Source organism: Callorhinus ursinus, unplaced genomic scaffold, assembly GCF_003265705.2.
Source record: "Callorhinus ursinus isolate GAN/ISIS: 27379988/994484 unplaced genomic scaffold, GSC_fseal_2.0 scaffold69, whole genome shotgun sequence".
In the NCBI taxonomy this organism is placed as follows: domain Eukaryota; kingdom Metazoa; phylum Chordata; class Mammalia; order Carnivora; family Otariidae; genus Callorhinus; species Callorhinus ursinus.
This window is the reverse complement of record NW_027397131.1, coordinates 6,316,859-6,332,347: the sequence shown is the minus strand read 5'-3', so window position 1 is coordinate 6,332,347 and position 15,489 is coordinate 6,316,859. Positions and strand designations below refer to the sequence as shown.

At 37.8% G+C, this 15,489-nt stretch overlaps 1 protein-coding gene across 2 annotated transcripts; it reads left to right on the top strand.

Moving 5' to 3' along the window:
- Nucleotides 1–325: 325 nt before the first annotated feature.
- On the top strand, nt 326–14,867 carry TFAM (transcription factor A, mitochondrial). 2 transcript variants are annotated; one of them, XM_025850269.2, is made up of 7 exons: nt 329–820; nt 1,352–1,470; nt 2,934–3,004; nt 3,414–3,563; nt 7,380–7,475; nt 13,082–13,138; nt 13,631–14,867. In XM_025850269.2, exons 1-7 carry the CDS (start codon nt 720–722, stop codon nt 13,775–13,777), a joined length of 741 nt encoding a protein of 246 aa, XP_025706054.1. In that variant the 5' UTR covers nt 329–719; the 3' UTR covers nt 13,778–14,867. The 2 variants fall into 2 exon arrangements, with proteins under 2 accessions (XP_073742286.1, XP_025706054.1); XM_073886185.1 differs by lacking the exons at nt 13,082–13,138; nt 13,631–14,867 and adding an exon at nt 10,573–13,068 and having other exon boundaries at nt 326–820.
- Nucleotides 14,868–15,489: the final 622 nt, after the last annotated feature.

Genomic DNA, 15,489 nt, shown 5'->3' with positions numbered 1-15,489 from the left:
TTGAAAACAGAGATTCACGGGCCTCACACAGACATACTTAATCAGGCACTGCGGCAAGACCAGGACACCTGCATTTTTAGGTTTGAAAACACTCCCTACTTCCCACTCCCCCACCCCCGCCCCAGCAGTATCTTTGGGCTCTAGAGCTCCAGCTCCGGCTTGAACTGAGTGGCTCCGCTCGTCGCGCAGCACCCGCCAGCCTCACCTCGCAGCAGCCCGGGCGGCACAGTTATCCCGCGTCCTCGTAGTAAAATTGTTACGTACTAGCCCTTTCGGTCGTCACAGGCGGACGCCAGCCAGCACTGCCCTATAGGTGTGAGACCGCCGCAGTGCCTCCATCAACCTCCTGGCCTCGCGGAGGAAACGACTGCCGAGGGGGGCGCCGGGGGCAGAGGCGGCTCAGCTGCGCCCCCTTGAGGCCAGGACCCTCCGCAGGAGAGCCGGGTTGCGGTTTCCCTTCTCCGCCCCCGAGCTCCTCCTCCTTTGCAGCCCCGCCCACCAGGGAAACCACTACAGCGCCTGCGTCAATTCTGCCTTGCCCCGCCCCCTACTACCAACCGGATGCTAGCGGATTTCCCATGGTGCCTCGCGAGTGGCGGGCATGAGAGTAAACTGCAGAGGATCGGCAGCGGGTTCTACTAGTCATTGTTGGAGTTGTTCTGTTGTGCCGCAGGCCTCTGCGAGATTGGCGCCCCGTCGCTACCTTGTAGGCTGGTGCAATGGCGCTTTTCCGGGGCGTGTGGAGCGTGCTGAGTGCCCTGGGAAAGTCCGGAGCGGACCTCTGCGCGGGCTGTGGAAGTCGACTGCGCTCTCCTTTCAGGTGGGACCGCTCGCGTGCCACCTCGTGAGGTGGCACGGCCCAGGACGCTCTGGGATTGGAATGTATACTGTTTGTCCTTCTTACGAGGTCCGGGCCACTATGGCCCTTTGATTCAGACCTCGACTTTGCCTAGGTGGTTTTGAGACCAGGCCTTACGCCAGTAGTCTTTCCGGCCATTCTCCACCTTTCCCCTTCCTTCCCGCCCCACCGCACTGTCCAACCTTGTAGCACTCGTCCAGAGTTCTCTGCGAAGTCGCGCAACGAGCCTCCCGCCATCAATATCGGCCTTAAGAAGGCAGGGGCCAGGAGCTGAAGTATAGAAGCTTTCCTCCATTTTGCCCTTCCTAGCAGACCTAGAGCTTTGAGACTTCAGTTTTGCAGGTCTTCTTTCTGATTAGGACAGGGTTTTAAGTGTCACAAACACGGTGTCATCTGTAGCATCTTGATGACATCTCATTTGGGATCTGTGTTCATATACAAATGAATATTGTCAATTAAATACTTGATATTGGTTATTTTCTTTATACGTAGTTTTGCGTACGTACCGAGATGTTTTTCATCCGCCGCGAATAGTTACCCAAAGAAGCCTCTGACTTCATACGTTCGATTTTCTAAAGAACAGCTACCCTTATTTAAAGCTCAGAACCCAGGTAAGGAGTTTTGGAGCATTTACTCTTTTATGAAGTAATAAAGAGGACACTAAACAGTTAAACTTCAAACTTGATTTGCATTTTCAAAACATCCATTGACTGCGGAAACACAACCATTACATTTAGTGGTCTGTAAAATAGGAAGTAGGACGTATTTTTTACCAGGTAGAAATGCCTTAAAAATAAATTACGAGTTAATGAAAGCTATTTTTATTTTACTTTTTTATTACTATATATATATTTTATTGAAGTATAGTTGGTGCGCAGTGTTATGGTAGTTTCAGGTGTACAATATAGTGATTTTAGTGATTCCACAACTCTACATTATGCTGTGCTCACCGCAAGTGTAGCTACTAACAGTCACCATACAATGCTGTTACAATATCATTGACTTTATCCTCCTGACATTTAATGAAAGGTATTTTAAAAATAGCAGCATGTGGAGTGGAAAGCATCCAGGGAAGAGGATGAAATAGCTGATTTTGGGGGATCTAGTTGCCATTGGCCTGGAGCACCATTGATAAACCATCTTATTTCTTACTTAGCTCCTACTTCAGGGAATTGTTAATGAAATTGCAATGAAATAATAACTTACGTGGATGTGTTCTATAAACTGTAAAGCTCTATACAAATTACTGCTAATTTCAAGAGCTTTTTCACTGGAAATTGGTTGAATTCCTGAAAAAAGAGATTTCCAGGTAGTATGTTTGTTGACTCCCTAGAAAGGCTGTGGGCCTTCCTTTGGGATTATAGTGGTATAAAGATAATAATAACAGTCAACTTTGTTTATGATTTCTAAAAGCCCTTCACAGGGCACTTGTGAAAACCAAATGAGCTGTAATGAAAATTCTCACATTATAACGAATTGGTTTAAGAGACATGTTTCAGAAGTACTCACATCTTTTAAAATATGGTAGTTCAAACTAAATGGTTTGTTAAAATGTTTACATACATCCCAGTCGTTCCAGTTAAAATGAGGAAGGAAATGGGGAATAATGAATTGATTTTAGAATAGTTTGTTTGCAAATAATATTTCTGTAATTGAAATACAAGGTGATGTTATATGAATGAAGACTATATTTTATTGTTTAGTCAGGTTTTATGAGCTTAATAATTCCTGAAAGACTGGGGAAAAAAGTTTTGTTTGAAATACGAAGTAAAAAGCTTGAAGAAGTTGATTACCCAACTGCTTAAACTAATAATTTCTGAGGACTTTTTGGGGGTATGTGATATACTTCTTAATTTTTAGATAACAGATTTTAACAATGTTGAATAAAATATGAAATTATCAAATTTAAATTAATTGATTAAAGAAAACCTAAAGCATTGTATTGAGTTGTGTGTGATAGAGAGGCATCTGTAATAAAACTTAGAGCTAATGGATTATGCTTTCCTAGAAGTCTTTAGAAATTAATCCTGAGACATAAAATTGTGACTTTTTTTCATTTTGTTCCAATCTATAGATGCGAAAAATTCAGAACTAATTAGAAAAATCGCCCAACTATGGAGGGAACTTCCTGATTCAGAGAAAAAAGTAAGCATATTGGTTTTTCAGCATTGCTGACCAGTTATTCTTCAGTTAAAAACAATAGTCATGTCCTTTAAAGTACCAAAAAAAATTTTATTTAATACTCATTATCTATAAAGGAACTTCATACCTTCTGATTCACATAAACGATTAGAATTATGAATGTATCGCAGTGGTGACAAAGGGTTGGCAGCAATCTGAAATTGGAGACTAATTGGTAGACTCTCACCTTGGTTAGCATGTATATGAAAAATATATGTTTTTAATCCATATGCATGTGATTCCAGAGCACATTTTCCACTTGGTGGTTCAGTCTGCTTTATCTGAAGTCATGCAGTTGTCTTTCCCTGGCAGGGGTGCTATGTTTAATTTACCAGCAGTTTATTGACTTCTTATTTGGGCTTTTTATTTATAGATATATGAAGATGCTTACAGGGCAGACTGGCAGGCATACAAAGAAGAGATAAACAGAATTCAAGAACAGTTAACTCCAAGTCAGATCGTATCTTTGGAAAAAGAAATCCTGCAAAAACGTTTAAAAAAGAAAGCATTAATAAAAAAAAGAGTGAGTATCAGTGAAATATTCTTTTCCTTTGGCAAAGGACTGAAATTTATATAACTAGGAATATAGGAAGTTTTTCTTATATGTGTGGCTAAATGGTAGAATGTCATCAGGAGTACCCCATTTAGGAAATAACAAGATAGGGGCGCCTGGGTGGCTCAGTCGTTAAGTGTCTGTCTTCAGCTCAGGTCATGATCCCAGGGTCCTGGGATTGAGCCCTGCAGCGGGTTCCCTGCTCTGCAGGAAGCCTGCTTCTCCCTCTCCCACTCCCCCTGCTTGTGTTCCCTCTCTCACTGTGTCTCTCTCTGTCAAATAAATAAAATCTTAAAAAAAAGAAAAGAAATAACGAGATAGCTCTTTTCTGCCACTAGTACCACTTGGCATTGAGTCTGTCTCGGAAACCCTTGTTAGTTATTTTCGGATGTATCTGTATTTAAGATACGTAGTTAGGACTAGCATGAAAGCTGTAGGAACAGAGTTATGAAACAGCCAAATCAGGAATAACAAGAATCTTTGCTTCTGGGTCTTATCTAGAATAACCTGCTGATTTGAATTGTTTTATAGGTTATGGTGAATTTGATTCTGAATGTTGCTAAATAGACTGAATTCATTAACACATCAGGAAGAAGTGACTTACTGTATCTAGTCAAATAAGAAGTGCCCATAGGATGAAATTCAATTTTTCCTTATTAAGAACCCCATATGGTTCAAAATTTGTAGTTCCCAGCTTAAGGTTATTAATCCACATAAATTCTATTGCTTGAAAGACTACATTTTTCTGTAGAACCAGTGTTAGGTAAGAGGTAGTCAGCTTGCTGGTCCAGTACATATACTATAGAAAATAGTCATCAGAGTTAAAACTACTTCTTTGGAAAAGTAGATCTGAGACTTTGATGTGAGATGCCGACATTTCTCTCCCTGATCCTAATGTCAAGCCCTCCTAGTACCAGAGTTGAGGACTCACCCATTTTAAAGTCAGTAATCTAGATAGTCATCTAGTCTTCTGATCCAATTAGTAAAAGGGAGCCAGAAAAGATAATAAGAGAAATACTGTGTCTACTTAGGGATAGTATTTGGAGGTGTGATTACTAAAGTTTATTCTCCCACTTTTATTCTCCCTTCCTCTTTAATGCACCCATCCATTGGTAAGAGTGGAGAGGACCAGAAGTGAGGATTGGGCAGTGGTACGGGATTTCCCTTTCATATATTTCTTTTGTTCCTTACTCTTTCTCCTCATGCTCCCATTATTTTTTTAAAAAGATTTTGTTTATCTGAGAGAAAGAGAGGGAGAATGGGTGCATGTGAGCATGAGCAGGGGGAGGGGCAAAGGGAGAGATAGAAGCAGACTTCTAGCTGAGCAGGGAGCCCAACACAGGGCTCAATCTCAGGACCCTGACATTACAACCTGAGCCGAAGGCAGACCCTTAAGTGACTGAGCCACCCAGGCAAACCTCGTATTCCCATTATATGTTTGTTACACCTGTTGTAGGTTGTCCCATAGGCCTTGGATAGTCTGTTGAGTTTGTTTTTTTTTTTTTTTTTCAGTCTTGGTTCTCTTTGCTTTTGGATTTTTGAGGATTTTATTAATATGTCCTTTAGCTCAGAGATTCTTTCTTCAGCCATGTCCAGTCTAATAAGTCCATCAAAGACATTCTTTGTTTCTATTACAGCGTTTTTGATATCTAACCTTTTTTTTGGGGGGTGGGGGTTCATCCTTGGGATTTCTATCTCTGTGTTTTTTATTGCCAGTCTGTTCTTGCATGCAGTCTAGAGTCCTTGGCATATTAATCTAGTTGTTTTAAATTCCTGGTCTAATAATTTCAACACCCCTCTCATCTGGTTCTAATGCTTGCTTTGTCTCTTCAGATTATGTTTTTTTGCCTTTTAGTATGCCTTGGAAGTTTTTTCTTGATAGATGGACGTGAGGTACTGGGTAGAAGAAACTACTGTAAATAGGCCTTCATAATGTGATGAGGTGTGGGGGCAAGAAAAGCATTCTGTAGTCCTATGATTAGGTCCTGATCTTTTAGTGAGCCTGTGCCACTGGTCTGTGAACTTTACAAGAGTTTCTGAGTTCACTCCTGCACACACCGCCTCCCCCTTAGGTGTGGGACAGGGTGGCTAGAGTGTGCAGGAGTTGGGTATTTCCCTTCACTCAGGTCAGTTAGGTTCTCATTAACTAGTTAACCCTGAGGGCAGGCCTTGTTAATAGTTGAGTGCTCAAGCATTTCAAAATAGTTTCTTTTCCTCTTCCCCTCACAGAAGCAGGAGGGGATTTTTTCCAGTATTTATTGTGGAAATCTGGTCTAGCTCCTAGAGGTAAATCTCACAATACTGTGAGGACCCTCCTATGATTGGGTCCCCCTGTAGTTTTTAAACTCAAAGAGTTGTCCACACAGAGCATCCAGCAATTCATTTATTACAACAGAGATTTTCCTACCCCAGCACTGGTTCCAGTAGGGGTTGCCTCGACTCCCTGTATTCACTTGTATGTCTCTCCAGTGTAGGGGACAGCAGTTTGCCCTGTTTCCTCCTCTTTCTCTTGGATCCAAGAAAGGTTGTTGATTTTTCAGTCTGTTCAGCTTTATACTTACTGTTAGGAAGGAGTGAGGACTTCCAGGCTCCTTGCAGGTAGAACCAGAACTTGAAGCCTGAAGGTTTTTTCTCTCAGACTTCCATTTTTACTCCCTGTTGGAATTTTTCTTTCTATTGAAGGTTCCCAGTGCCAACCAGTTAGAAATCAGGTGAGAAGTGTGGGGATCAGGAAGTTACAAGTAGAGCATGTGGGAGAGAAATCCCTAGCAGTAGCTATAGAAACAAAAAAAGAAATAGTTATGAAGTGCCTGGAGTCTACAGTAGTTTTATGACTGAAAAGTTCAGGGAGAAGGTAGTAAATCACAGGGGTCCTTCTTTTACTTATGAATAAAAATTGGGTTATTGACTTTAACCAAATTACCATCAAAAGCCATATGCTTTTTTTTTTTTTTAATTATTTATTTATTTATTTATTTGAGAGACAGAATGAGATAGAGAGAGTACATGAGAGGGGGTAGGGTCAGAGGGAGAAGCAGACTCCCTGCTCAGCAGGGAGCCCGATGCGGGACTCGATCCCGGGACTCCAGGATCATGACCTGAGCCGAAGGCAGTCGCTTAACCAACTGAGCCACCCAGGCACCCAAAAGCCATATGCTTTTATAAATTACAAGTACTACTATCCAAATTCAGAAACTAATTAGGATAATGCAGTATCCCTTATTCTCTGAAAGTCAGAAACTAAACTGATTTAAACAGCAAGGGATATGTGTATTTTCCATATCCTGCATCCCCTGCTCTTTGGTATCCAATTAAAAGAGTTGAATTTAACACATCGTTGAGGTTTAAAAGTTGAGAGATTTATCAGAGAAGGAAATGCAGTGAGAGATTATTAAACAGATAGTCTAGTGTTCATGAGTTGTGGTGAAGCCATGTAGTGACTAGGAGATGGTAGTGTCCTGTAAGGATGAAGCTGAGATTGTTTTAACCTTTAAAAAAGATTTTGTACATAATTGCTCAGTTATTCAGTTTGTGGAGACTATGAAAATCGTATGTAAAGGAAATGTTTTTGTATGGAAAATAACTCATAAAATCTATTATAATTTTTAAAACTTAGTGCTATCAAAAAAATTCTCATCCTCAGAACGGTCACTTTGTATAAGAGTTATCACATTCACTTACAAAAACTTTCCATATGCATAGTAGTGAATAAAGTTTCTGTAGATAAAGTTAAGTCTCACAGAAGTTAAAAACTGTATCTTAACTTTTTTCATTTTTGTTACTCAGGAGTTAACAATGCTTGGAAAACCGAAAAGACCTCGCTCAGCTTATAACATTTTTATAGCTGAAAGGTTCCAGGAAACTAAGGATGGTACATCACAGGTAAAACAGAACAGCATTTGTTTTTTAAATTTTTGTTTATTTTGATTTTTAAAATATTTAGAAAGAAAATTATAGGGGTTCCATATGTTAGGAGGTGAAGAAAAGTAGTAAATTATTATAAATAAGTATACAAATAAGGTCCTCTTTCTTGTGTCTCTTTTAAAGGAAAACCCTTTTTCTTGCCACATACGATTGAGTACTTAGTGGCCAACATGTATATTCAATTTTTTTTCTATTTTAAAAAATAACATTTTCAAATTTATAGGGGTGTCAAAGTTCTGGAGACTTCTTATCTGGCAATTCTTTTTTTTTTTTTTTAAAGATTTTATTTATTTGACAGAGACACAGTGAGAGAGGGAACACAAGCAGGGAGTAGGAGAGGGAGAAGCAGGCTCCCTGCTCAGCAGGGAGCCCGCTGCGGAGCTCCATCCCAGGACCCTGGGATCATGACCTGAGCCGAAGGCAGACGCTTAACGACTGAGCCATCCAGGTGCCCCTCATCTGGCAATTCTTAACTGTTTTGCAATCACTGAGAAAGAATGAGAGTAGAATTACAATATTTTGTACTGGGATTTGAGTATAATCTATTGCTTCATCTTATACCCTTTAATAAAATTTTGGTTATGCCTGTGGGAATGTATTATACACATGAGTATCATCATATGAATGGGTCAAAGAAAAAGAGAAGCTCGTCATTCCTGCTGTGGCTTATTGTTTCCTTTATTTCCTTCTTAGAAGCTACAAATGGGGAATTGTATTTTTCCTTTTATAATATGATATGGTAAGAAAAGTGTTCAGATCCCTAACTCTTGTCAATCTGAGATGGTTTTTGCCACTCTGCCACATTTTGGGTTATTTGGATCTGTAGTTCATTTCACAAATCTGCTTAACATTTGATTAAATAATGTATATGTGACATAGTCTTCCCTGGCTGTATACTTCTCACTGATTTTTTTCCTTGGGATTTTATTTTGTCTTATTTTTTTTTTAAAGATTTATTTATTTATTTTAGAGAGAGTGAGAGCAGGCGTGCCAAGGAGAGGGATGGAGGGAGAGGGAGACAGGCAGACTCCCCGCTGAGTGGGGAGCCTGACGCGGGGCTCGATCCCAGGACCCTGAGATCATGACCTGAGTTAAAATCAAGAGCCAGATGCTTAACTGACTGAGACATCAGGCGCCCCACTCTTTGGGATTTAAAAATTCAGTTTCTATGTCTTTACGTTACTAAAATGCATGCCTATTTATTCTTTTAGTTGGAATTTGCTCAGTCACTAACTTTGGATTTAGTTTTCTTATAAGTATAAGAAAGTTATATGCTAGAGAATCGTCCTAAATCAGTGGTTCTCCACTCAGACTACCTTGGAATCACCTAGAAAGCTTAATGGCTGAGGGACTTTATCCCAGGGAATTAAAATTGATGCAACTGTCATTTTTAATCATTTAAAAAATATTGGTTATGCATCCTCATAGTTAAAAGAATCAAAATAAGACTTGTTATGAAAGGTACCAGTTTTCACAGCCCTGTCATACTGCTTAGTCCAGAAGCAAATACCTTCAACTGTTAGCTCACTCTTGTGGTATTTACCTCCATATCTCTAAGTAATACCTTATATTGTTACTTCTTGATTTATTTCAATTTTAAGCATTATCTATATTTTAGGCATTACCTCCCACTATTTAAGACTAACATTTAACACTTTCTCATCCCACTGTTCATGTTTCCAATCACCTGCCTCCCAGTATAGTTATCATAATTTTGGTTAGTTCAATATCGAGTATGTTATTATGATAATGTAGTCATAGCTGAGCTGTGTCATTTGCTATGATTATTTTTCCTTTCTTACAAAACTCACTTCCACTGAAGTTCATTATGTTTTGTGTTTTTGTTTCCTTAGCTTATTATATACTATCAGTAATTTAGCCTTAAACTCTTAAATATATTCACCAGCTTTCAGTGCATTTAGATGCATTAGCTTTTCTGTCAGTTTCAGTCTGGTGCCTCTGATTTGTTCCAATTTGGTTGTGGCCTTTTATGCTTAGTGCACAGTTGACATTCATCCTTGTGGTGCTTTTGCTTCTTCTGTTGTCTTTCTTGGTTTATAGCATCTCCCCAGAGTACATGGAAGATCAATTTTTTGAGTTTATGCATTTCTGAAAATATCTCTATCATTACATTTGTTTGATGATTTAGGCATAGAATTCTAGGGTATCATGTTCTTTCAAAAATTTAAAAATATTGCTTCTTTCTCTTGTAGCTTCTTGTTTTTTTTTTTTTAAGATTTTACTTGAGAGAGAGAGAGAGAGAGAGAGAGAGCATGAGAGGGGTGTGGGTCAGAGGGAGAAGCAGACTGCCTGCTGAGCAGGGAGCCTGATGCGGGACTCGATCCTGGGACTCCAGGATCATGACCTGAGCCGAAGGCAGTCGCTTAACCAACTGAGCCACCCAGGCGCCCCTTATAGCTTCTTGTGATTGCTTTTGAGAAGTATAAAGCCATTTTGATTATTAATCCTTTGAATGTGATCTGCTTTCATTTTTCTTCTCTTCCCCCCTTTTTTTCCTCTGTCCTAAGAGAGAGTCTTCTGAGCTGGTCCTCTCATTTTCTTTTCTGTGTTATTTTCTCTTAGCCTTTTTTGCCTTTCTTTCTGGATACTGTATACATTTTTACTTAATCGCCACTGGCCCCATCTATACCTGGTATCCACAGAGTAGCTCTGTTTTACCCTTTTGAGAGGATAAATCCTAGAATCTGCCCATGGTGGGGATTTAATCTCCTTTTCAAGAGAACTTCAGTCAGTCTCCTGTTTTAAGCCCAACTTTCACCTCTGTTTTCTACCTGATGCTGCCAATTCCTGAGCTACTTGGGAATTCTGCATTGTAAACTGGTTTGCTTTTTTGGCTTTCCCCAATGCCAGCTTGGGAATTTGCCTTGTTGGTTAGGTAAGTCACCATTTCTCCACCTGCTTTTCAGCTTCTAAAATTTTGTTTCAGTAGTGCCCTCTCCTGTTGTCTTTTCCATGTGGGTTTATGCCATAAAAAAAATGTTGTTTATTCATTTACTTTAAAAAAAAATAAACAGTAGAAATTTATTGCTTACAGTCTGGAGGCTGGGAAGTCCCAAGATCAAGACATCATCATGGTTGCCTACTGGTGAGGTCCCTCTTGGTTCATAGCTGGTATCCTCTCACATGGTGGAAGGGCTTTGTTTAATGGGTTTTAGGAGGGAGCAAAAGTAAATACCTTTCCATCTCTTAATTTTCTTTAATGAATTATTTTATTTAGGTGAAAGCTGAGATTATTTAGGCGTGCAACTTCATAAATTATTCTTGAACTCAGTGAATACAAAAGTTTATGGATTAAATATAAGCAAAAAACTTAAAAGAAAGAATTGAGAGCATTACAGCAATTCCTTCCAAAGCTAAGAGAGCAGTTATTTAGTGAGTAACTGTCCCTGAATATATTAGATGTGTTTATAAAGGAAAGTTTTAAAATGTTCAAAATGTAATGGTTATGTAGCCCCAGATACTATCTGGTACCTACATTTTTGTTGATAGGAAAAAATTTAAGAGTTCAGAACAGTGAAGTTCATTATTCTCATTCTGCTTCTCCTTAAAATCACTGATGACTTCCTCTTAGCTTTAAACAGATACTTTTCAGACCATTTGCCCATCTCCTTCACACTTGCCTTCTCCTACCCCTGTCTGTCTCCCTCTGCCCCTCATTCTCTGCCCACCCATTTATTCCTTCAGTCTCTGCTTTCTGGAAGCAACAGCACAAGCTGTATGAGGTGTGCTGACTCTCCTCTCTGCCTTTCCTCCAGCCATGGGTTCCCTGAATCCTTTTAATTTTATAAATGAAGAACCAAGCCTAAGGGAGGTAATAATGACTTTTTCCAAGTCATATAATTAAGTTCAGCTAAGTATAATTAAGGACTAGTGTTGTTTTGTTCCTATGACTACACCTAAACACTTTGGCACAGATTTTAGAATAAAACATTAAGATACAGGTAAGAAATAAAAACACTTAATCTTAGAAGTTAGTCTATCATAGGAATATAGATTTATACTTGGATATTAATATTGCTGAATCAAAAAGGATACATCTGCATAGCAAAGGAAACCATTAACAGAGTGAAAAGGCAGCCTACTGAATGAGAGAAAAATATTTGAAAATCATATATGTGTTAATATCTAAAATATGTAAAGGATGTGTACAACCAATAGCAAAAAAACAATCTGATTAAAAAATGTGGACGGGGGACGCCTGGGTGGCTCCATTAGTTGAGTGTCTGCCTTTGGCTTAGGTCATATCACAGGGTCCTGGGATTGAGTTCTGCATTGGGCTTCTTGCTCAGAGGGGAGCCTGCTTCTCCTTCTGCCTGCCGCTCCCTCTGCTTGCATGCTCTCTCTGTCTTTGACAAATAAATAAACAAAATCTTTAAAAAAATGAGAGGATCTGAATAAACATTTTTTCAAAGAAGACATGCAGATGGCTAACAGGTTTTAGCTTAACATAAAAAGATGTTCAGCATCCGAAATGATCGGGGAAATGCAAATCAAAACCACAATGAGATATCCCCCTCAGAATGATATTGTCAAAAGATGGCTATTATCAAAAAGAATGGCTGTTATCAAAAAGATGAGAAAATCATGAGTGTTGGCAAGGATGCCGAGAAAAGAGAACCCTTGTGCATATGTTGATGGGAATGTAAATTGCAGCTCACTATAGAAAATGGTATGGAGGTTCCTCAAAAAATAAAATTACCATACGATCGAGCTGTTCTACTTCTGGGTATTTATCTAGAGGAACCAAAAATACTATCTCGAAATGATATCTGCATACCCCCGTGTTCATTGGGCATTATTTACAATAATCAAGACATGGAAGCAATCCAACTGCCTGTCAATGGATGAATGGATAAAGAAACTGTGGTTTATTTATCAATGGAATATTCAGCCATCAAAAAGAATGAAATCTTGCTATTTACAACAGCATGGATGGCCCTTGAGAGCATTATGCTAAGTGAAATAAGAGACAAATAAATACTGTATGATCTCTCTTATAAGTGGAATCTTGAAAACAAGCATAGTTATAGAGAATGGATTGGTAGTTGCCAGAGGTTAGGGTTGGGGCCCAAAATGGGTGAGAATGGTCAAAGGGTATAAACTTCTAATTTTAAATAGGTCTTGAGGATATAATGTACAACATAGTGAATATACTTAATATTTTAAAGTTGCCTGGAATAGATCTTAAAAGTTCTCATCACAAACAAAATTTTTGTAACTGTGTTATTGTCACAGATGTTAACTAGACTTACGGTGGTGATCATTTCACAGTATATACAAATAATGAATCGAAGTTTACACCTGAAACTAATAAAATGTTACATGTTGATTATATCTCAATAAAAAGGTAAATATCTTCATCCTATTCATTTTTTGTATGTTTCAACAGTTTAATAGTTTTTATTTAGAAAGAAAGGTAGGAATTGGTAAAACTGCCTGTGATTCTTGACATCTGAGATTTTATTGTTGTAATGAATAATAAAAAAAAGATCTTTAACCACTGAAGTCTCTGTATCTGGTACTTAAACATACGTGTTTTATAGGTAAAGCTGAAGACTATAAATGAAAACTGGAAAAATCTCTCTAGTTCTCAAAAGCAGGTAAGTAGTATGGTTTTAGTTTCCAGTGTCTAGTTAGAATATCTGTGAGAGAATATATTAGGGCAAGGCTTGATTCATGTGAAAACAACTTTATATCACTAATAACACTTTAAAATATTTTAAAATTATTTTTATATCCTTAGAAAGTGTGGCTTTTTTCTTTTGTTAGTTTTTAATTGCAAATAAAATTGGTATTTTAAAACAATGTCACTCATAACTTAGAGTGCTCACTCTATCCAGTGACAGTCATGCCTTACCTCTGCTCCTTTCCCACATCCCAAGCCCTAAAGTTGTACCAGCTTTATTAATTCTTACAAAAATCTTTATCTCTGGCTCTTTTCTCATTTTTTATCTCAAAAAGCATTCCTTCTTCAGTCCCCCTTTATGCATATAGAACAGTAAGGTGATTCCTAGAGTATATGGATCATTCTAGAAATTAATTGTAAAGGACTCTTCTAAAGAAATCATTTTAACAGTTACACTTTTTCTCAGGTATATATTCAACTTGCTAATGATGATAAAATTCGTTATTATAATGAAATGAAATCTTGGGAAGAACAAATGATGGAAGTTGGACGAAATGATCTTCTACGTCGCACAGTAAAGCACCACGGAAAAGATGACACTGAGGAGTATTAAAATAGAAGATTGAGTTATGTTCATAATGGATAGACACAAGAAACCAATTAGGTCTCAATACCTGAAGCTATTGAAAATTAGAAAGGATAAAGTTCGTGAACATTTTATATTTAATTCCTTTTTCTTTAGCCCATGGACTTCTGCCAGTTCAATACATTTTGTATTAGTATCTTACTTTGGGAAACCCAAACAGGTAAAAAGTTCATGTGAAATTTATTTTGTGTTAAGGAACTACTGAGGATCAGAATAATCCATGAAATGCAGGAGTGAATCATTTTACCTTTGATAAAGGTAAATCAGACTGTGAAGTTTTTTTATACTTGATGACTGGAAAGAGTATTCTTGTTTCCTTATATATATATATATATATATATATATATATATGGAGGCAGGAGTTTCATATTCAAAACTGTCCCAAATTATAGAAGTCATAGTGTTCTATGATATAATTGTACATTTTAGAAGAGCACCCATAACTCATCTAGGTAAATTCCAATCCCTAGGTATAATTCATATATTCAGAGTTGATGGTTGTACATGCAAGGAATTGCTGATTTCAGTTGCAGTTTTTATAAAAGGGAGAGATTTATAAACCTTTTACTTGCCTTTTTCCCAAAGTAAAAACCAAGAAATTATGTACCAAATCTATGCATATTGTTTTATACTGCATAGAATAAAAATTTTAAATGTTTCCTAATTATATGTTTTAAGGTGAAACATTCATTTTGCAGATTTTGTTTTCTTTCTTAAATAGGGTTATGTATTCTGAATTATTTTCTCTTTCTCATGTGAGTGTATTTATCCAGAGTAGATAATTTGGTATAAATTTTAAAATGACATCTCTAAAAAACAAGTCTCCAAAGTCTTTAGGCTTGAAATTTAAACGTTTTGCATAACATATATAAGCCTGTATATAAGGCACAGCCAGCTCTGGCCTGTGAGCCAAATTGAGCCCAACGCCTGCTTTTCATGGCGTGTGGGCTAAGAATTGTGTTTACAATTTTAAGTCATTAAAAAGAAAATTTCAAGACACATGAAAATTAATATGAGATTCTGTGTCCATAAATAGTTTTATTGGAACACGGTTATACTTTTACTCATGGTTTATGGTTGCTTTTGTGCAACGGTGACAGTTGAGTAGTTGATTCAGAGACTGTATCCTGCAAAGCCTAAAATATTTACTATCCAACCCCTTAAAAAGTTAAGTTTGTCAGCCTATGGTCTGTAGTACAGAGTAGTGTGACTCGTGTTCCAATATATAAATGTCTTGGGGTAGTTCTTTAAAACTCTTGCAGAGGTTCTTGTTTTAGAATCTTTGTCACCATTACCTTAAGAGAAAAGAAGTCAGACCACTGAAAAAGCTAAGCAAACTTGTTCCACAGTGTTAGCAAGGAAAATTATCTTTAGTTTCAAATTATGTTGCAGTATAATAAAAAAGATCTGTATAGTGTGGAATGAGATTCTTTTAAAGTATTTGCTGTGGCTTAGTAAAATGAACTTCAAGAACTTTCCAGCTAGCACATACCACAAAAACCTTATCAACTTTTAGCATTTGTTTATCCTCTTAGGAGAGTCAAGCAAAGGTTTTCAAAATCCATACCACTTTTTTGATCAAAATCATTCATCTCTCTCATCATCAGTTCAGGAACAGGATAACTCAAAATTTATATGTGCTTTATATTATGCTAAATATTGAGAAATGGTAGTTTCTA

Bases quoted from the DNA above. Each gene is read 5' to 3' on its own strand.
- TFAM (XM_025850269.2), top strand. From the start codon at position 720: ATGGCGCTTTTCCGGGGCGTGTGGAGCGTGCTGAGTGCCCTGGGAAAG. The intron at 821-1,351 runs GTGGGACCGCTC...CTTTATACGTAG, and splicing joins CGACTGCGCTCTCCTTTCAG to TTTTGCGTACGTACCGAGAT. The intron at 7,476-13,081 runs GTAAAACAGAAC...CGTGTTTTATAG, and splicing joins CTAAGGATGGTACATCACAG to GTAAAGCTGAAGACTATAAA.